At 43.6% G+C, this 21,184-nt stretch overlaps 2 protein-coding genes across 7 annotated transcripts in view; both read right to left on the reverse strand.

The window, feature by feature from the left end:
* Nucleotides 1-10,452, reverse strand: part of LOC104050342 (cytochrome b5 reductase 4) — a 43,536-nt gene extending 33,084 nt beyond the window's left edge. Inside the window, exons 1-5 of one of the 6 annotated variants that reach the window (XR_010372273.1) lie at nucleotides 10,102-10,414; nucleotides 8,684-8,837; nucleotides 5,492-5,592; nucleotides 4,193-4,277; nucleotides 311-352 (exon numbers count right to left, since the gene is read on the reverse strand). Coding sequence is in view for 5 of the 6 variants with exons in the window: in XM_064447698.1 (XP_064303768.1) it covers nucleotides 311-352; nucleotides 4,193-4,277; nucleotides 5,492-5,592; nucleotides 8,684-8,837; nucleotides 10,102-10,176 (457 nt within the window). In the remaining variant the exon portion in view is untranslated. Of the gene's footprint in view, nucleotides 1-310; nucleotides 353-4,192; nucleotides 4,278-5,491; nucleotides 5,593-8,683; nucleotides 8,838-10,101 lie in introns of all 6 variants that reach the window. The other 5 variants (XM_064447698.1, XM_064447696.1, XM_064447697.1 and 2 more) reach the window with 5 other exon arrangements.
* An 893-nt stretch (nucleotides 10,453-11,345) lies between these two features.
* RIPPLY2 (ripply transcriptional repressor 2) lies at nucleotides 11,346-13,884 on the reverse strand. The gene is given in 4 exon segments (XM_064447699.1): nucleotides 11,346-11,627; nucleotides 13,335-13,399; nucleotides 13,545-13,866; nucleotides 13,868-13,884. Coding segments are annotated over 4 exon segments (570 nt in total). The 3' UTR covers nucleotides 11,346-11,461.
* Between the last annotated feature and the right edge of the window lie 7,300 nt (nucleotides 13,885-21,184).

Raw genomic sequence — 21,184 nt, forward strand, 5'->3', positions numbered from 1 at the left:
AGCCACAGATTTCATAGCACACCATAGTTTGTGACCTATATTGTCTGACTTGAGCTGAAAGCTTGTCCATCTTATACCTCTCTAATCTATAGTACTCTACTGCAGTCCTGGAATACTTTCAAACACTGAATTTTAATTCACCATACCTAAGATTAGGATTTTGCCTTCTGTAATTTCCACAGATCACTAGAGCCTCAGCATCAGATTAAAATATAAAGAGAGACAGAAGTATGAATAAACACTGCTCATTCAGTAATATTCAAATAAGTTTAAGACTTACTCCCCAACCTCGCTCCAAAAGAATACTTACCATTTAGCTGTTTCTTCTCCTCAGATAGAGTAGAAGAAATCTCTACAAGTATTAAGAAAAAACAACGAGCAGGACAGTAAGAAGTTACGGCACAGTACTTGCACACACCATGCTAAAGAATTAAGCCAAAGTAAGGATCTCCAAATAAACCTTCCAAAACATTAACAGATTGACCAGGACACTTCAGATATCACGAAGTCACAAATAAATACAGCGCTGATTGCCATTCCAAAAGATTATGTATAATTAAAAAAACACTCTTAAGAATACCGAAGTTGCACAGCACTAAAGGGTAGGAAATGCAAGAACTAGCACTTCAAAACAAACATCACAGATTTATCTTGTGCAATGATAAGCTTTGTAGCTAAGAAGCTCACTAAATCTGTCAGACTTTTGATGACACTTGTCTCATGACAACACAGAGCAGACACTGAATCTGACCAACCCAACCCTTGGTAATCTAAACCAAATCCTTGGCAGAACCCCAGGAAAATCCTCCTATAAGCTCCTTCTGCCAAATGGGTTTTTTTGACAAGTTATTTTCTGAGTTTTTCATTAAATCTACAGTATGCTACAACTACTCCAAACAAACAAAAAAATACCAGCAGAAAAAAAAAAAAGATAAAGACCAAGCAGTTGAATTACACAATGTTAATGCATATGTCACAGGATCGCAGAATGGTAGGGGTTGGAAGGGACCTCTGGAGATCATCTTGTCCAACACCCCTGCTTGAGCAGGCGCACCTAGAGCAGGGGGCACAGGAACTCGCGCGACCAGGTGGGTTTTGAATGTCTCCAGGGAAGGAGACTCAACTCAAGGGGAAAGGCACTGCACCTCTCAGCTACGTAACCTTCTGCTCATAGCAAATCTGTGAGGAAGCTAGTCCTCTGGACGTACACAAGCCCCAATCTGCCTTCTCTACATTGCATGTCTCAGAATGTCCCAATATGAAGGCCCATTTTATATTCTCTTTTATGGGAGCCAGGTTTGGGGATGTGGGAGGAAACAATGTGTTCTTCCTGCTCCCCTTTATGAAAGCCAAAACATGAACATTTCTCCCTTTTTCTTCTGAATCCCTCCCAGTGCTCTGCACCACAGCAGCCAGCGTTAGAAGAAGAATGCCACTGTGAGAGAAGTGAAGGAAGGGCTCCTGGAACAAAGCACCAAGCATACAGTACTGCAAAATTACTTCAGAGCTGACCAAGAATTGCCTTTATCAGAGGCTTTCGCAATGTGCCACTATAAGGTAAGAACATAACACTTCACAAGATGAATGGGACAGTTTACCCAAAATTTTAATTGAGACTGTATTTGCCTGTGTATTCTGCTATACTCCACTGCAAGCCTTCTGCCAGGATAGGCAAGTCATTCACAAAAATTCGTTTCTGATTAAAGGTAATTTTTTGCGTACAAAAGTCTACTCTCATTTCACTGCATTTTAACACACTGTACCAAAACTGGCATTGCAATTTTTAGGACAGTTTGAGACATTTCCAAGACAAAGCCCTACCTCTTTTCCTTGGATGACACCACAGCGCTCAGCCTGATCTCACTGAATTAACAATAACACAATATGCATTTTGACTCCCAAGTTATGTTACTACTGAAGTAACATAGGGACATATACTAAAATGTGTCTATCACAAACATTAGCTGTATTAAAAGATACCAGACAGCAAACTAATGTCCATGCTAAAGTTTACAGCTGAGTACCTTGAAAGGGAGGCAAGCAGTTTAATGCTGTACAGGTTTGCTGAGGGAGATACTGAAATAATCTCCTACATGTCTGGGTACTGCTGTAGTTGCTGCACTAGCCTTCTCAGCAAGTACAAACACTACACATGTCAGTGCACAGCTCCACTGCTCTGTTACATCACAGAAGGGACACATCAGGAATTCTTATTAGTCACTACCATACCATCAAGCAACATTTCCAAAAGACAAGTTATTAAAACATTATCATCGGCATCTGCAAAAAGACTCTACTTACTTAAAAAAAGGAAAAACCCTGGAGCTTGGACAAGCTTCAGCTTCCTTAAACAGTACAGTGAGCAAATAATTGTACAACCTTCAAAAAAAAAAATCCAAACCAAAACACCAAACCAAAACAACACCCAAAAAACAAACCACAAAACCCACACCAGAGTACAGGAAACAAAACTAAGCTAAACAACCAGAAATATTCCAGCAGTGCCCCAACAAACCTACACCTGCCTTACTTGCACTGTATTGAGACTGTACCAAACAGCAAGTACTGATGCATGCCCTAGTGCCAAACACTAACCCTCTGCCACAAAAAGAAAGCAATTTATACAATCATTTGAAGGACTGTTTCCTCTGTACTTATGGGCCTATTTAATCCTATATTCAAAAACATGCATCTTAGCTCTGTACTTCATTCTTCAGTTTTCAAATGCAAACTTTGCTGAATACAGTCTTCTGGAAGGACACAAGACAAGAATTACTGGCTGACAGTGAAGTCAGGAATCAAAGTAAACTTGCAGAATTTTACAATTAATAATTTCAGCAATCCAGTCTAATCTGTTTTATTCTTAATTAACAAAGTTACATTTTTTTCAAGCCTGAAACAGCCAAAAGAGACTCATGCAACAGAACCATTTTTTCACACAGCTGGCAACATTTATCCTGCAAATTTTACTATAGCAAAATGGATAGAGCAGTCCTATTACAGGGGAAAGCAGAAGAAAAAGCAAACAGCAGAAATGAACTGTCATAGCTGGCAGGGTAAAAGACAGGTTTGTTTTTTACTGACTGGCTGCGACAAGAATTCCTTCCAGTTGCAGGAAAGTTGGATTAACGAAATCAGCAAAAGTCAGGTTTACTTTTACATTTCTAACTCAGCTGGCAGTAACTTATCTGTAACACCTTAACTCCATGAAGCAGTTACACTGTCAGGGTTTCTTCACACTTTGCAGCATTTACCCTAAAAGCTCCACACTGCAATTAGCTGACCTAGCAACACGGAGGTGTAAAGTACCATTCCCCTTCACTTACAGAACAAACTCAACCTAACTGTTAAGCGATGTGATCTAAGCGCTAAGCAGGTATGCAGTGCACCTCGTCAGAAGTTGAAGAGCTACAAGGTATGACTGGATTTGTGAACTAAAGGATGCCACAGAATTTGAGAAAAACAGGTGCAAACATTAATTCTTTCCTATTTTCTCTGCAGTTTTGCTAGGGGTCAATATTCAGTAATAGTGGTTGCTTCCTAGGTATGGGAAATTTGTGCTCTGGTCTACAAACCAAAACAAATATCAAAGATTAAAGTCACTGAAAACCATCACCAGCATTTTAAGACAAGATACTACATTTCTTGTGCCCTGGCTTAGGGGAATCTGTTGTATCAGCAAAATTTTCTCCAAGTAAATTCAAACTAAAGGACCCAATAAAGTGTTCTGGCCATAAAGCGTATTCAAATGTCTCAATATATATGCAGCTTGCCAGACCTAGGTCTGGTGCTGAAATCATCAGACTGCAAATACTTTTACTTCTTACTGACTTTTATTTTATTATACTGAGAGGGCTGCCTATGACAGTTTGTCCCCTGGGATCAGAAAAAGAAAGAGGGATCTCAGGGCAGGAGGGGAATATTTATTTCTTTATACATACACACATAACACACACACATCTGTTTTCTGATGATTAAAAAAAAAGAAATGTAGCGGTACATTACTTATAAAAGTCTTCATGCATAAAATAGTTTCATCTTCAGGTATCTACTGTAAAAAGGCTGAATATCTGCAACAGCCTTCACCTCTAAGAAAGAATATAGACTCTCCTTGTAAATATGATGATTCCTCATAATTTCCAGACAACTTTGGAATGAAGCATAACAAAAATTTCATTCTTAAAACCCTCACCTTTTGGAGCAGCGATAGGCTTGACAGCCATTCTCCCAACAAGACATTCTTTCAACATCGATTCATAATTGACCCAACGATGAACCTATATTAACAAAATTGGTTTTCATAAAATTTGTAATTCTTACTACAATATTCTATGCACTGAAATAGACAAGCTCATTTTTGTACAGTGGCTAATGTAATTCATTTAGATTTTTTTTTAAACACAGAACTCTATTGCATTTTTCACTACTTATTTTTACTTCTATTACAGACAGCATGTAATTGAATGAAAAAATAGGCCCATTAAAAAGTGACAATATTTTAATTTATTCATTTTATGTTTTGCAGTACCTGAACATCATAACCTTGAGCTAGAGAAAATATTTCAGAAGAGCATTTTTATGACGTATGCTATGTAATTAACAGAATAAAGACCTTGTCTTTACCACAAGGGTAAATGGTCTTGTCTAGATACAAGTGAAGGGAGAACAGATGAGGGAAACAAAGCTAAATAATAGTAGTTTAGACACAAACTTCTACCAATTGGTGTATTTCTGTTGATTTTGTCTTACTATCACTGAATTATTTGGAAATTACCTATTTTAGAAAGTCAGATGAAGTAAAGAAAAAGCAGTTGCATTACACACCAGAACTGGAGAACTTGCAGAGGAAAACGGATGGCAGAAAAGCTAATTCTGATAGGGCATCGAGGATAATATCACAAGATAACAGAAAACAAAGTGCTACATGACAAATTTCAATGGTATGTAGAGATTTAAAAATAAAAACTTTAAACTGGACAAGTAAGGAGGCGAGATAAAGAATCCCATCCACAAGTTGTAGTTTCCTCTTATATAGATAAAGGAAAGAAACGAAGGATTTTGAATCGGCCAAATTAATAGACAAAAGAATACTACAAGCATTTTTCAAAAAGTGAAAGTTCTGAGAAGAAAATGCCTCTCAAACAAAAGCAGGTAGTCATTGTAGTTAATTTATTAGAACGTGGTATCCCAAGTTGTTGCTAGCTTCATTGCTATTTCTGCTAAAAAACTGAATTAATAAAATGGTCAAATTGAAGCATCATTCTGACAACATAAAGTCACATTTTCATTATTGTTTTTGGTGCAAAGTTTAAACTACATGTCTCTTTCAGCACATAAGTCCCATTCTGAGCAGCAACCTATTGCCTTTCCTTAGGCCTGAAAAAGGTCAAATCACCATTCCCACTGGAATGTCCTAAAAATAATCAGACCACACACATTTTTCAAAATACATTTTGTTGAGCAAGCGTAATTCACTGCCAGTTGTTCTCACCTGATCAAAGAGATCTGTACCATCACTTCCTGCTGCTTTCATTAGCTCATCCTCACCACCGGGATGATATTCCATGTATGGTGTGACATTATATACAAATCCTGCAGAAAATGGAATAAAGAAACTTGAGCAGCATTTCTACAACCACTACAGCCACTCCTGTCTCCAAAATGAGCTGAAAGGTTAGTGCATATTAAACAGCATAACATCAAAGAAGAGACATGATCAGAACAAACAGTATAACTTTCCAAAAACCGAACCTAAGTTACACAATAGAGCACAAGACATATTACATAGAGAGGCCAATCCTAGAAAGCCATACCACTTGTCCCAGTGAACATCTGGAGAAACCTGCAGGGTTAAGACTTTAACAAAATAAACTCCTGAAGTTGAACACAATGTAAAAGAACCAGAGGCTGGCTTAAACAGAAATATAAAATTAAGCCAGCTAGCACACAGATTGTTTTCAGTCTCCCTTTCAATTAAGTTACTCCTACGTGTTGTCATAGTTGTTTCCCTACCACCCATCATCTACAGAATAAAATGCCTACAGAAACGAACTGTGTCCCATAAGGAAAAAGTGCTAGCGTCAGCAACCAAATTTCCATTCTTCAAATTCAGCAATATAAAAAAACTAAACATAGCCTATGTTTGTTAAAGGCGTACAACCCTGGTACCAAATTTGTCCCAGCAAAAGGGCTCAGCATACTTTCTACATGAGTACTATTCTTAGCATTTCCAGGGAGATAAAACAATGCTTCTTCGTAGGTCTGAAATGATTAAGTCTAATTATTGTTGCTACGCAACCAGAGTAATTAGAGCCTGGAGAATGCAGCTATAAACACATTTAACTACCAACACATTGCTGCTTAGAGAACTACTGCAGGCCCACTTAGCAGAACATTGAAAGATATGTATCGCTATCAAAACAGGAGGCTACCAGAAGCGGAACTGTGCCAGTGCTTTCGTAAGACTCTTAACACATTAACAAGTGTACATTAATTACTTCAGAAGGAGATGTAAGCATTCAGCACTGGGCCAGGGGGAGACACACTTGGGACAATCCTAGTTAGTAAGAACAACCATCCCAGACAACAAAGGAAGAACCTTTGCGTATTTTACCGACCTGATCTTCTGATGGATGTACCCACTATGCCATCTTGCGTGCAGCACTGATTACTGCACACAAGAAAATATAAGTAAATACCTACATAGTTCGGACCTCCTGAATATTAGCCAAACGTTCAACTTACCATCAAATTTGCAGGAGCAAAAGAAGTCTCACACATATATATATCCCCCACACCTTTTTTTAACCCCTCTCACATTCCACTTTACATATTTATGGCCTATATGGCAGCTTTCTTTGACGATCGCCATACTGGTCTCTGAACAAAGTTAGCTCCTAATCTTCTACTTCACATTTCTCTCATCAATTTCTGCTCTTTCAAATAGAGCTAGTCAAACTATCAACACAAAGATTTAATTTAGCCTTTCCACAATGGTGTTATTTTACTACCTGTCCACATATCAGGACTACAGATAATCTACCAGGACTCTCAGTTATGCTCATTTTTTCATCAGTAGTTCTAGAACAGAGAAGAGTATAAGATGGGAAAATTTGAACACATATACAGAAGCAGCACGGTGAAGTTCTTGTAAAAACCAACCTCAGAGACACAATCAAGGGAGGGAAAGAGAGATTATAAACAAAACAGAAATGTTTTTAAGCAGCGATTCTGTCTGCAGTAGTAGGTACCCCTTTTTGTGAGAGGGAAAAAAAGAACAGACCTCCACAATAAATAAGGCTCCTTCTGCTCCCTTCCCACTATAGTTTTGCTAGTATGTGCAAGAGCAGCACACAGAACATTAACAATCCTATTATTTTGTTCAAAAGCTAGTACTGAATGACACTTTACCCTTACTTTCACTGTCATCCCCTTTAATGCCCAACGAAAACAGTCACCCTCATAAAGGAATTAACTTTTACCACTAACATGAAGCACTCTTCCTACAGAAAGGTCACAATAGCGACTCTGATCTTCTTAATCTATCTTAGTAGTAAGTGCTGTTACCTCGTAACAAATTTAACGCAATATTCATGTATTTTAGCCTCTAAATAATTAAACTAGAAGTAAACATTTTACTCCTTTCTGTAAAGCAACTAGGAACTTCATCTTCAGCACAGAAAATACCCTTCTAGCCAAGGCTATTGCTCCAACCCACCTTTCACACATTGTTAACTTATAATACTTTCAAATTTTGAGTTAAAATTTCATAAAAATAACAACATAAATAGAATGGCTCAGTTACCACAGATCTTTCTTTACTAGATACAGATTACAACTGCTCTGTGTGGCAACTACCATTTGCATCACTAAATTTTATGAAGTAATATGTGGGCTTACACACTTCTGAAAGACCATTCTACAGATTTGAGTAACATTTTTAATATTTATGTCTCTAGATGCTTTAAAGCAACCCCTAAAAATACCCAGCTGCTAAGGATAATAAACTCTCCAAGACTGAGGACTTGGAAAGTCCAAGTCTCCAAGACTGGACTCATTTCAGTGGTGCCCAGCGACAGGACAAGGGGCAATGGGCACAAGTTGGAACACAGGAAGTTCCACCTAAACATGAGATAAAAATTCTTTACTGTGAGGGTGCCAGAGCAGTGGCACAGGCTGCCCAGAGAGGCTGTGGAGTCTCCTTCCCTGGAGACATTCAAAACCTGCCTGGACACAGTCCTGTGCCCCCTGCTCTAGGTGTGCCTGCTCAAGCAGGGAGGTTGGACAAGATGATCTCCAGAGGTCCCTTCCAATCCCTACCACTCTGTGATTCTGTAAGTACACATCAGCATTTTCAACACCTTATTTTTGCTAAGCCCTTGTTGTTTGAGGCACCATTTACAACGTTTTTGTTATTTTCATATGCAAACATAAAGTAGGCATAAAATATGCCCACCTGGAAGACTTCTTAAGAAAGGCTTGAAAGCAAAGAAAAGCTTTGTTACATAAAACCTCTAACTTAAACAAAGTTGTGTCCTATTGCGTCACGATTACGCCTGGCATAATCACAGACAGCACATAGTTTGTTTTGGGGTGGGGCTTTTGTTGTATTTGCTTCTTTAAGTACAAAGAGAGGGGCTAGACGAAAAAAAAAAAAAGCAGAAGCAACAACACAGCAACCAACCTCTTATGCATATCCAGCAGTCCTCCTTTTTGTTGTGCTTAGCAAGTTCATCTTCGGTTACTTCAATTAGCCTCCCTTTTAAACCAGTCAAGTCCTTCCCACTTTTAGTTAGTCGAATCCAATCCATAAGACTCCTTCCTGGTTTTAAAGGTACCTGAAAAATAACAAGTGCACAAACATTATTAACTCTAGAGGAAGAAAGAGCCATTCAATATGATTTTTTAAGCTCCTAAGGAGGACTTGGACAAAACAAGAAATAACGCAACCTGTTTTCTTCATTGATATTTGGGACCCCTGCTCAGCAGTAAGGCTGCTTAAGGATGCTCCCTATGTAGTAACCCATGCAAGGGAATTACTGAATATCAACAAAAATTTAGATGACTCTTCCCAAAGCAAAATGCAGATACCAAGTCCTCCCATGATGGTAGAAAGTTTCTGTCAGCATCATTTGAGTTATGGCCTGCAAACCTATGAGCAACAAAGAGAGATTTTAAAATCATGGCCAGGTAGGACAAAATAGGAAATTTCACCTTAGCAGCATTCATAAAGACTTTCTGTTACTCTACAGCAACTGGAAATCTCACCCAGAAAAAACTGGGGCCAAAGTCTTCTAGCCTACCATGGCCTGCCTGAAAAGCAGGGCAAAATCTTCAGGGTTTCTAGCATCTTTTCAACAGCACCACAGACTAGGAACCCCTTTGATCAAACTAACAGTAGGGAGCAGGGTTAAAGAATCACGGGTCTTACAAAACCACAGCAAAGCCAGAAGTGAGAAGACAAAAGGGCACATAGGCCCACACCACTCGATGCTACTTTAGTCTAAGTACGAGTTTGCTTTCCAAGGGAGGTCTGCAGTCACCAAGTGCCCCAAAGCCACTCTAAAGATGGAGACCCATGAAGGGTAAGCTATGCGCGGTAATTTCAGGCTGAAAGCCTACACCCCCTCTGCGCAGGAGGAACCCCGCGAGCCTGGGAAGGCAGAGCAAGCAGCCCTTACCACCACTGCCTTCTAAAAGCAGAAGTACGAGTTTTCAGCGAGGCAGCCGGGCCAGGCCCTCGCCCGGGGGCCCTGTCACAGCCGCCGCCTCCCCTCGGCGGCTGCTGGAGTACGAGACCTCCGGAGGGACCGGGCCAGAGGCCACCCTGCCCCGGCCCCAACCGGGGGCGCCCGGCGAACCACAGCAGCTCCGCCGAGCGGGGCCAGGCCGCGCAGCCGGCCGAAACGAAGCGGGAGAGCCGCTGACCTCCCCCCGGACCGGAGCCCCGACTCGCACCCGCACCCCCACCCTAAGCGGCGGCCCCGCGGCCGGAGCACAAGCGGCCCACAGGGCGCCCAGGCCGCGGTGCCGGGGAAGGCCCCAGCGCCGGCCGCGATCGACCGCCCACCCCCGCGGCGGCGGCAACCGAGCTGTCCCTACCTTGGCGCGGCTGTCCGCGGCCACTCGCTGCTGTGAGGCGGGCGCGGGGAAGGCCTGCGGCGGGACGTTCAGCATCCTGCCGGCGCGGGCCGCGGCCTGCGCCCCGCCGGGCGGGCGGGCGGAGCGCTCCGGCACAGGGCGCAGGCGCGGCGGCGGGCGGGGACCGGGACCGGGACCGGGCGGGGTTGAGGGGCCATGGCTGCAGCGGCCCGGCCGCCGCTCTTCGGGGGCGTCTCGGTGGAAACCGCCCAGAACTAGACACCCCTCTGGGGACCGCGGCGTCCCGCTGCGGGGCGGCGCCGGTGGGTGTTGAGGAGGGAGCGCCCCGTTGCGTCTCAGCCCAAAGTTGTTTTTACGTCCCGGTCCCGCAGCAGCAGGTACGGTGCTCGGCCCGGAAGGTTATTGTAAGGGGCGGTGTTGCCGCTGCCGCTGCCCAGGGTTTGAAGAAGCGGTGCGGCTGTGTGCGGAGACCGGCTCCTTCCCGCCGGGCCGTGTCAGGCCCACCTGGAGAAGGCGTGACGGGGCGAGGGCCCCAGGGGAGCCGGTGGGACGCCGAGCCAGGCCAGCCCGCAGCCACACACACGAGCGCTCGGGCGAGGAGAGGGTCCGGCGCGTGCACGAGCTGTGCCTGTCAGAGGCACTGGAATTAAAATTTTGAATCTTCTTGTCCCTTGAGGGGCTTTGGCCTGCGTGATGATTGGTACTGAGCTTGGCTTTGCTTATCAGAAACAAACTCACACTCTAAACACCTCATATGGGCCTTTTCCTCATTTCTTCACGTCCACTTTACAAAAAAATGCAAGTTTCATATGTATAACAATACAGGTCATGTGCATGAGTGGTGTAAAGCAAACCCCTTATTTGAAAACAAAAACTAGAGTAGAATTGGGACCCTTTTCTTCTGGAGAAGAGCTATACTGTTTCTCTTCCATGTTTGAAACTCCCCTGTAACAGAAGGCACAGCATCAGAATACTTAATCCCAGTATTTCCTTGATATGCTTTCCCAGGGAGCCTACTAAGCCACAGTGAAAAAGCCTTCGTTGTGTCCACAAACTCTGAGGAAGTCACATAACCACAGCGCCCTTTAAAGCAGGGCACCCATCTTCTGCTCCTAAAACTGACGCCCAAGTTATGGTCTACAAAATATACAACCTTAGATTAAAAAAAAACTAATCAATGCCTTCCCTGCCTAAAAGAGGACAGGAATAGAAAAAAGGAAAAAGGCTTAGATAAAATTACAAAACATTTCAGTTTTATTAAGAATAACTTACATACAAATAAATTATCTTTAAAAATACTATAATACATTTTTATATTAAGTTTAAATTAAGTCTTAAGTTGCGTTGGTCTTTCCTGCAATCAACAATCCGATTCCATTCTTGAATCTTGTTCCAGTTCACCTTCATCATCTTCACTGTCTGAGTCTTCATAAAAGGAGATTGTGGCTTGAACTGGAAAGTTTTTCAGAAGTGCTTCAGCTTCCTGATATAAGTAATCATAACACCTTGATTTGGGCCAAAATAGTCTGAAACAAGTATACAATAGGTTTGCTTATTGTTATTACATATTCTACTTGGCAGCTGACAGACAAGAAACAGCTGTGAAATTCTGTTAAGACAAGCATCCTACAGAGTTTTTCCTTGCATGCTCAATTGCTGAACTGCTTTCTACATTTAAATAAAAAAATATTATCTGGATTCTGTATTTTCATCTGAAGAGATAAAGATGCACTTCAAGTGGTAGTTTTGCAGCAAAACTCCTCTAAAGCCCAAGATCTACTGCATCTGAAACTTACCACTCCAGTACCTCATTAACAGGATTACCTGGAGATCTGATCCAAATAATACTGCCCTCACTGGAACTATTCCTAGGGAATACAATGGGTGTCAAACAGGATCCCCAATATGTTTGGATTAAATTAGTAGTTCTGTTACTGAAGGTCCCCCCAACCTAGGTAGTTGTTTACATTGGCGTGAGACAAGTCTCACGGGGAAAGGAATGACAAAGGTCTAGGGGGATCAGACCTTGATATTTCACCTGTCTTTCCAAGAAGAATCATCTAACAGGCTCCTTACAGAAGATGCCCCATAGGTCTACATTGTAAAGTAGTTGTGTTCTATCCAGAAACTAACAAATATTGCTGATAATATCGTGGTTAGCATGCGCTATCAGCTAGTGAGGCAATACATTGCAATTAATATACTCCACAGTTCCTGTTCCTTTTCAGCTAGCATCCTCTTTTGCTTGCAGTTTGGAAGTAGCTGAAAGAAACAACAGAAGTCCCCGGAGCTCAGATATGAGCTCATTACAGCATAATTAAGTGCTGACTACAGATCGACTGTAGTAGAAATACATTAAGAAACAGAACTAGATGGTTTTCTAGCAATTACCAGAAGTGCTTTCTAGGCTACTGTTTAACAGAAGGCTGCTTCCTTTGCAGCGCAAAGTAACTGACACTTGCTTTGTAGCATCTCTCCATTCCCAATGTTCCCTGCAGCACTCGCTCGTAGCACAGCCACAGTGAAGTCCGGGTCTGTGCATCAGTATTTGAAGGATCAGAGGCTAGATTTGGAAGAAAGCTGCATCTTGTCTGGAAGAGCTACCTGTGCAATTACTTTAAGGACCTTGCAATGCCTATTGGTACTTCTGAATACAGACTCTCCTATAGATTCAACTGTAGTTATTTTCATATTTCCTTTTCAGAGCTGACAGTGCCGCTACTATCATTACCTTCATTAAAGCAGCAGTTACATGAGTATTTTTCTCAGGAAAGCTGAGAAAGCTGGCTTAGTCCATACCCTCTCCTCCTGCCACACTTTCCCATGCCTGCACCTGCTTCCTTGCACCAGGAGGACACCAGAGGTTTGCGCAGCAGGACAGCCTAGAACTAACCCCCTTCCCTTCGTTTTTGTTTTTTTAATCCTGGGCACAGGAATGAGTAGCAAGGTGCTTCAGCCAACTTTGCCACCCAAAGAAAAGGAAAAACCCAAGTAACCGTGTAGCATGGCTAAGTCCCACACCACAGAAGCATGTCAACATCTCAAAGACGTGGTAAATCCACAAGTGCTGGCAATCATTTGCCCAAGGACCTGTTAGTTCGAAAGCACTTAGGTGGCTAAATCGCTCCGCAGGCACTTCAATATCTACATAAATACACAGGTGGGATCAGAAGGGGCGGGGGAGCCTGTCTCTGGCGAGAGAACAGGGAACGGGCGGCGGGACAGCCGCTTACCTGACGGGGTGGGTGTACTGCGCCAGCTTTCGGGGGGCTCCCGCCAGCCCGCGGGGGTCGTGAGGCTGAGGGGAGGAGAGAGCAGAGATAAGCCCGCTGCCGCCGTACCCGCCCTCGAGGGGCCCCACCCCAGGCAGCCCCCCCCCCCGCCCCGACGGGGCCCCCCACGCGTTACCACGCCGATGCCACTCCACGCCGCGCTCCACTCACCGCGCCGGGGCCGGGGCCGCTCCGCCATCCCGTCTCGCCCGCAGCGGGCACCCAGGGCCTCCAGAAGGGCGCGGAGCCGGGGGGCGAGGGCAGGACTGCAAGGGCCGGGCTGGGCCGCGCCCCGCGCCGGGGCGAGGAGGGGGAGGATGAAGAGAGGGGCGAGTATCCCTGCGGGGGCAGCGCCGCCGAGGGCGGGCAGGGGCAGCCGCGCCCCATCCCGCCGCCCTCCATCCTCCTCCGGGCCGCTCGCCTCACCCCGCCGGTCACGGCCCCGGCCCCGGAGGCTTTTATAGCCGTCGGCGGGCGCTGGGCGCCGCGGAGCCCACCTCCCCCGGCTCATTTGCCAGCGCCATCAACAAAAAAGCTCCGGGCGAAGGCGCCGCTGTGTAAACACGGGGCGCGGACGCGTGCGTGCCCCAAATGGCCTGGGGCGGGAGGGGGGTGGATTTGGCAAGTGGGTGTTAATCGCACTTGAGCAGACACATGGCTGCTGCCGGGGGGGGGGGCGGGGGGAGCCCCTGTGGGAACAGGTCGGGGGCGAGGCAGCACGGGGGACGTCCCCGGGCCGCTCTCCTGCCCCGGTGGCAGGGGTCAAACCGGCTTTTTGTTGTTAGAAAACGTGTTTGTTTATACACACACACACCCCCCGCCCGGGGGCAAGGGGAGGCGTCCGGGAAGGGCGGGCCCGCGCCCCCCAGCTCCGCTGGCCGCTGCGACCCCCCCCCCCCCGTGCCGGCAGCCCCCCCCCCCGTGCCGGCAGCCCCCCCCCCCCCCGTGCCGGCAGCCCCCCCCGTGCCGGCAGCCCGGTGGAGCGGCGGGGGAGGGGAGCGCCCCCCGAAGCGCCCACGCAGGGTGTGCGGGCACGGACAAAGGAATTTCACCCCGGGGTGGTGGAGGAAATGACGCTCCTTGGAGGGGGTCCTTACTTCATAACGCTCTGTGACATGTTCGCCCTAACATAACGTTGCTTTCCTAGTTGGCATAGTGGCTTTTTTAAAAAAAAAAAAAAAAACCAACAAAAAAAACCTGGCATTTTTACATTCTTTTTTACCTTCTTACCTTTTTGCCTTCTTTTATTCTTTTTCATGTGGCCGCAACACTTCATTCCCCTGCCGGCGTCAGGTGCTGTTGCTACATGGGGAAGGTTTTACACCAAACTCGTACCATTTGCATGTTCCCTGGTACTGGAGGAACTTATTTTTATTTCCATTTCCTTTTTTTTCTTTTCCTGTCCTTTTCTTTCTGAGATTGCAATCACTGATGCACGTGAGGCGGGCAGAAACAACAGAGGGGTCCTACGTAAGAGCTAGTAAACAGTAATAATACCAGCCCTGGGGATGCTAGGAGGGTTGGTGGGATGGAGCTGCCCTAGATTCTAAAGGAGGGCTTCAAACCCAGGTAATTTATTGGCCCATTAAAGACACACATTACTGAGGCACCACAAAGACTGAGGCACTGTACTCTTTGGAATAATATCTTGCCTTTTTGAGCGGAGCCGTAAGGAGTGTGCCTACCTTAGCACGGCCCAAGAATAGCTGCAGATAGGAGGTTACTTGTGCCTTCCCCAGAGTATCTTCAGCACAATCCGTTTCACTAAATGGCGTCAGCAGTGCCAGTTATAAAAAATGTTACACATTAAAGTGTGTGGGAACTGTAATCCAATTAATAGCATTAGATTAATAGCATTTTTGTCAGATCTTTAAGTCCAAACCAGATGTAGACTGACTTGCCTTTCTGAGGAAAAGCAACCTCTTACTTTGAAGGATAAATGGATGGAAGAGTGCTCGCATTTAATCTTGAGCATGTGATACATTCCAAATTCATCAGTGGATGTATTCTGTCATCTTGGAGGTTTCTTTCATTTGACCGCTTGGAAAAAATTATAATTATTATGACTTTAGGAGTTATTAAAGGAAAACGTATCTCACAGTGAAAAGCCCAACTTAGTAGGCCATTAGGCTTAAGCCAAATGTTTAAAAGAATAAGATTTCCAGAGTAATTTTGCTGCACTCTGATGTTTGTAGCGCTTTGCATTTTTTCCCGCCTCATTTTCACTGTGGCCTAGAGTCAGATTAATTAAAATCAGAGTGAACAAAAGGCTCAAACTCCTGGTAAATATTCATCTTGCAGCTAAGAAATGGAGACTAGAGCAAAGCAGCTTATGCAATAAATTGAGTTTGATCATAAGCACAATTGTATCTATTTTTTCCTCTGTTTCTAAATGGCTACTGTGAAACCTTGTCAGATGAGGTAAAGCATAAAACAGATGTTTAAAAGCTGTCTGATGGTAGATTCTTCTTTTGCCTAAATGAAGTGAGAGCAATAACTTTTGTAGTTGGTATTTCTCTTTTGACAGCTATAACACAGGTTGTGTAAGGAAAAAAAAAAAAGAATAGAGGCTAGGTTCATTGTCTAAAGAAGAAAAGCAGAAACATCCTCTATCGCATTAGTAGTGACAACGTAGGGCTAAGAGACCACAACATCAGCTGTATCTGCTTGATAAAGCATAAAAATGAATCTACAGTCAAAGCAAAAAAAAGAAGGGGTGCCTCTGGCCAATGACACTTAGTTGCCTCGGGATTCTTTTTAGTACCTGCCCGAAATGAGAAAATGTCCTAGGGAGAAAATGTGATTTACCCATTAGAGAGCAAACTGAAACAGAGGTGTTGAAAGGATAAGGAGAAAATAATGACTAACAGCTGTTGTTCCCCTGCATATTTTCACACTGTATGACTCCTCTTGGCTTTATAGTTTAGTAATGCAGTCCTGTTTATTGAGAGAAATACAAACGTCTGTCTTTGCAATAATAACTTGTTATCATTGACACCATTTAAAAAAAAAAAAACTGTAACATTTTGCCATCTTCCCACTGACCTTGAAATATAGGCTAGAAATTGTTAAATCAAGGCTAGAAGATCCTTTGCCATGGCTGTCTCTTCTTCTTCACTATGTGCACAGAACAAGAGCAACAGTGCATTGGTAAGTTAGCATCTGAGCCAAGGTTTTATCGTGCTAAAACCTCCGTGGGCAGGAGCTACGTACAGCTGCTGAGCAAATACTTGGCCAAATGGGAGTGATGGAACATGCTTAAAAAATGGGGTTTTGCATATAGTAGTGGAAAGCATAGTTCTGAATTCAGCATGATGTCTGATAGAGGCAGTCCCCTCACGCATTCTTGACCCATCTAATTACAACAATATTATCCTTTTTGTGCTTAGTTCCTGCTTTTTTTTTTTTAATTTCAACTTTTAAAAAAGTATAACTCCTGAGCTGAAGGTTGTTCTTCGTTGCATGTATATAACTAGACTGCCTTTAGTAAAGCAAGGCTGGGAATCAGGATCTAATACCCTGTGCTTTAAATATTATAGTGGAACAAAAACTGAAATATGATGTTATATGGTTTTATTTACTCCCTTATGCAGTAATAAAAATATCCAGGTGTTCCATCAGTTCTCAGCTTCTTGAAAATTTCTCTCAAGATTATATATTTTTTTTTTATTTCCTTGCACCACTTTCCAGCCAGGTCATAGCTGGCAGTTTACAACATTCAATTCTGTTCAGCCACAGCTTGATTTTTATAGGGGTATTATTGCAATTATTGCCATTTTATAGGGTATAATTGCAATTGAAAAATTTCAAATGCAGTACAAACAATTCTGTACAACCACTGTGGATTTACAGTAGTAGAACTAAAACCCAATTTTGTTTTCTTAGAACGTATACCAAGCAATATTTATCCAGAATAAAAGTAATTCACTTGGTTTGGTTTAAACTGATTGAAAGTGCCTTTGTGGCTTTTGCAGTACGACATCTTGAAATGTAATGCACTGTTAATAGGATACACAGAAGAGCAAACACAGAGATCTGTGCAGATTTGAGTGTGTTACTATAAACAAAAAAGGTGTTCACAAATGGCTTAGAGCTAAATTTGACAAGACAGTGCTAATCACACTTGGACATGGGAATATCTGGACAGAGGACACTCAGCTGGCTTCGTATTAGCCTCTCCGAAGGCAGTGATAGCTCTCACTTATTGCTAAAACAGGGACATTGTATGAAAATTATTGCATGAGCTGATATAGGGAGAGAATTGGCTTGATCTTGTTAGGACTTTGTTTTAGTGAGAAAGGCAAGGTCAAACACGGGGAACTGCTCCTCTGCCTCCTCTGCTTACTGAGATTGGACTGAGGAAACTGATTAACAGGCAGAATTTGATCTTGAGTATTTTATAGCCTGGCTTCATCTTGATGCTTCCAATTTTGGCAATGCTTTAGGACCGGGTTTTGTAAATTATCTGTATGCTTGGTATTTGCATGCAGATATTGACCGTACATGCATATGTCATTTATTTACATGTTTGGTCTATTAGCTCATAAATGGGTCATTATTTTGCCATTAAATGCAAAATTTACATATGAAATTTATGTGCACAACTTTGGTAGATGTTCATCTGTGTGCAATTATAATTACTGGAAACTTTGCAGTAGTGTCTTATGAGGCATAAAGCATTTTTTAGTTATTATATGATATGTAGGACATTTTTTCCTGCTATAATTTGAAAGTAAAACATCAGTTTGTAAAGAAAAGAAAGCAGCAGAGATGGTTTTACCAATCTCTATCCTCACCATTATTTGGTTTTGATACAGTATTTCCGATATCACTAATGTACCTGAAAGTGGGCTTCGTTCAACATTTCCACAAAATGAGATTTTTTGTCAATAAATAATATGAGATCCAAACTAGGCCCTAAGAAATAAAATAAATACAAGTTAAGTTTTCTTATTAAAAGAAAAAAAGGAACAGAACTTAATCAGCAGATCGGTCTATTCACATTACCAAGAGATGTAAAACTATTGCTCGGCTAGTAAAGACCGTGCTTGTCCTATTGCTGCTGTGTATTTTTTCTATCCTATTTATATACAAAAGTGCAGCACATATTCAGACAGTGTAATTCCAGTTAAACCCAAGTGCCTGGTGTTTCCTACAGAGAGGTATGTTTGGAGGCCTAAAGGTGGAATGCTCTTTCGTGGAGACATCCATCCCACTTCTCCCATCTCTCTGGATTTTGACTAGGCTGTAATAGTATTAAATGTCATTCTTTCATTTTATAGGGAAAATTATTCTTCCCCTTCCTCTATTTACCTGGACATGAAGGATTGCAGGAAGGCTGGAAGGAAAACTTTTTGAAAAAGAGGGATGCATTTCCAGGAAATCACATGTCTCTTCACTCTCTTTGTGCTACTGAGAACCTAGTTCCTGGTGACCTGGGGAGCACCATCACATAGGGTGAGCGGATTCAGCAGCGAACTGACAGAGCAGTGGAACAGGCTGCCCAGAGAGGTTGTGGAGTCTCCTTCCCTGGAGACATTCAAAACCCACCTGGATGCGTTCCTGTGCCCCCTGCTCTAGGTGTGCCTGCTCAAGCAGGGGTGTTGGACAAGATGATCTCCAGAGGTCCCTTCCAACCCCTGCCATTCTGTGATTCTGTGAATGGCCTCACTCAAAGGGGTACCGCTCTGCAGCCCTCTCTGTCAATGAGACTGAAAACCTCCAGCTTTCCCAGATTTATCCCAGCCCTGATGCCATTATAAACTTTGTGGTCGCATGAGCACGTTTGGGCAATCATTGGGATCTGCTGTAGGATAAGCAATACATTTGTGTTTGTGTGTGAGCGGCACACGCACACCTACTTGAGGCCCCGGCGTGTCCATGTGGCAAGGTGTGACTCCACACAGCAGGTTGGGCTTCCTCATTTCCCTCCCCCATTGCACTCCGCTCCCATGCCTAGGCTGGCAAATGGTAAAGGATAATGTATCCACATGGGAAAGCGACACATTAAGGGACTGAGAATGTGTAATGGGATCAGCCACCAGTTACAGGGATCTTTTAAAAAGTAGGAATATCATTTACTGTTCAGTTATGTGCACTTAAAATTCCATGCAGATAAGAGAGACATCAGCGCTGAACACCAATCTTGTAACTTCTTTTAATAGAATGGGAGTCAGTGAAACTCTGATACATCATTAATGCCGGGGCTCAGCAGAAGTGCCTGGCTTGCTCAGCATAATGCAGCATAATGTCACAGTGTGTGCTGCAGTTGGAGCGTGCGGTGCTGCAGTGTGGCACTGGCAGGATTTGCCCTCTCGCCTCTGAAAAGAAGTGAGAGGCAGCCAAATGAAATGAAGTCGCTTTAGCCCAACAGCTATTGACAGAAGAGATGAAGAAGTTAGATAATCATCGGAACGTCCTGATCTGACTCCTCTGACTGGTAATACAGTCTCTAGAAGTGTCATCTCTCCTCTCACAATGTTCCATTCCATTAACTGTTTCTTCAGATTTATTGCTTTCCTACCTACAAAGATAGTCATGGAAGCAGAGCGCTTGGTTTTCAATTTCCCCTGTATCTCTAAGGCATGAGCACGGCATCAACTTTCGAAAAGGATGCATGCTGCTAAGCTGGTGATGTATATAATGCAGCATTTGACCTCTGGCAGGAGGGAACGAATTGCAAGAAACAGTGATGTGTGAACCGTGCATCTGACAAACAAGCACCTGGGAAAAGCAATGTGAATCCTAAAGATAGCAGTGCCAGCCCTGAGGAGCACACACAGTATCTTGTACTGCGCTGCGGGGATGTCAGCTCTTACACAGGCACCCGGAGATCAGCGCTGACAGAGACCCCCCCTAGCCCTGTGGTTCCTCCCTGGGTTCTGGTGACTGATGTTATAAGGCTGCAAATTCCAGTGTGGCAGGATTTCAATACTTCTTCACTGCATGCTCACATCCCAGTGATCCTTAATGGTAGCATGGAACACAGGGAATAGCGAAGTCATTTTACGGGCTGGTAGTAATCTGCCTGTGTTAATGAAGAGACAGATAAATGGCAGAGTTATCAAAAGTAAATATTGGTATCACTTATTTTTAAGGCTGCCTGTCAGTTCCCATAAATACCACATTTTCCATGGTTTATAAATTCCCAGATTTTATTTGGACTAAATTTTTCCACGGTAGGTTTATTCAGGCTTAGTTTGGTGGAAAACCGTGAGAAAAATAAGACAGCTCAAAACACTGAGCCATTTCTAAGAATGAGGGAGAAATGGTAGGAACATCATCTTACAACATAAAAAAGTTCTGGTGCCTTTCCTGGGGAGGAGTTTAGCAAGTATAGGAGCACTGCATGGTTTTGGGCTGTGAAGTGTGTCATCGCATCAGGTGTTTTGGTTTTCCTCTGAAAATCCACTCAAATTCAGCCAGTCTCCAGGTCTATAAAAATCGTAGTTTGAGTTGCTCACGAAAAAGACTTCAAAGACTTTACTAACTAAATTCCTTGAAGAATTAAATCTGCATGGAGCTCGTTTCATCCAGAACTGACCAGGGCTCTCTTTGCAACCTAAGCTTTGTGTTGCTGGAGGCTGGGGTATGTCATGAAGTGAGTTATCCAAACTGGGAGGCACTTGCTTTTCTTCTGCTCTCCTCCACTCCCTTTGCATAGGCAGCCACCTGGGCTGCTGCAAGAGGAGGGTGGCAGGAAGAGGACGAGGAGCAAAGGGAAGAAGTGGACAAGTGCTTTGGTGGCAGATGCACACTGGTAAGTGGGGTTAAGGCTTGTGGGATATCGAGAACCAGGGCTAGAAAGTATG

The sequence above is a fragment of the Phalacrocorax carbo genome, chromosome 3 (genome assembly GCF_963921805.1).
Source record: "Phalacrocorax carbo chromosome 3, bPhaCar2.1, whole genome shotgun sequence".
Classification (NCBI taxonomy): domain Eukaryota; kingdom Metazoa; phylum Chordata; class Aves; order Suliformes; family Phalacrocoracidae; genus Phalacrocorax; species Phalacrocorax carbo.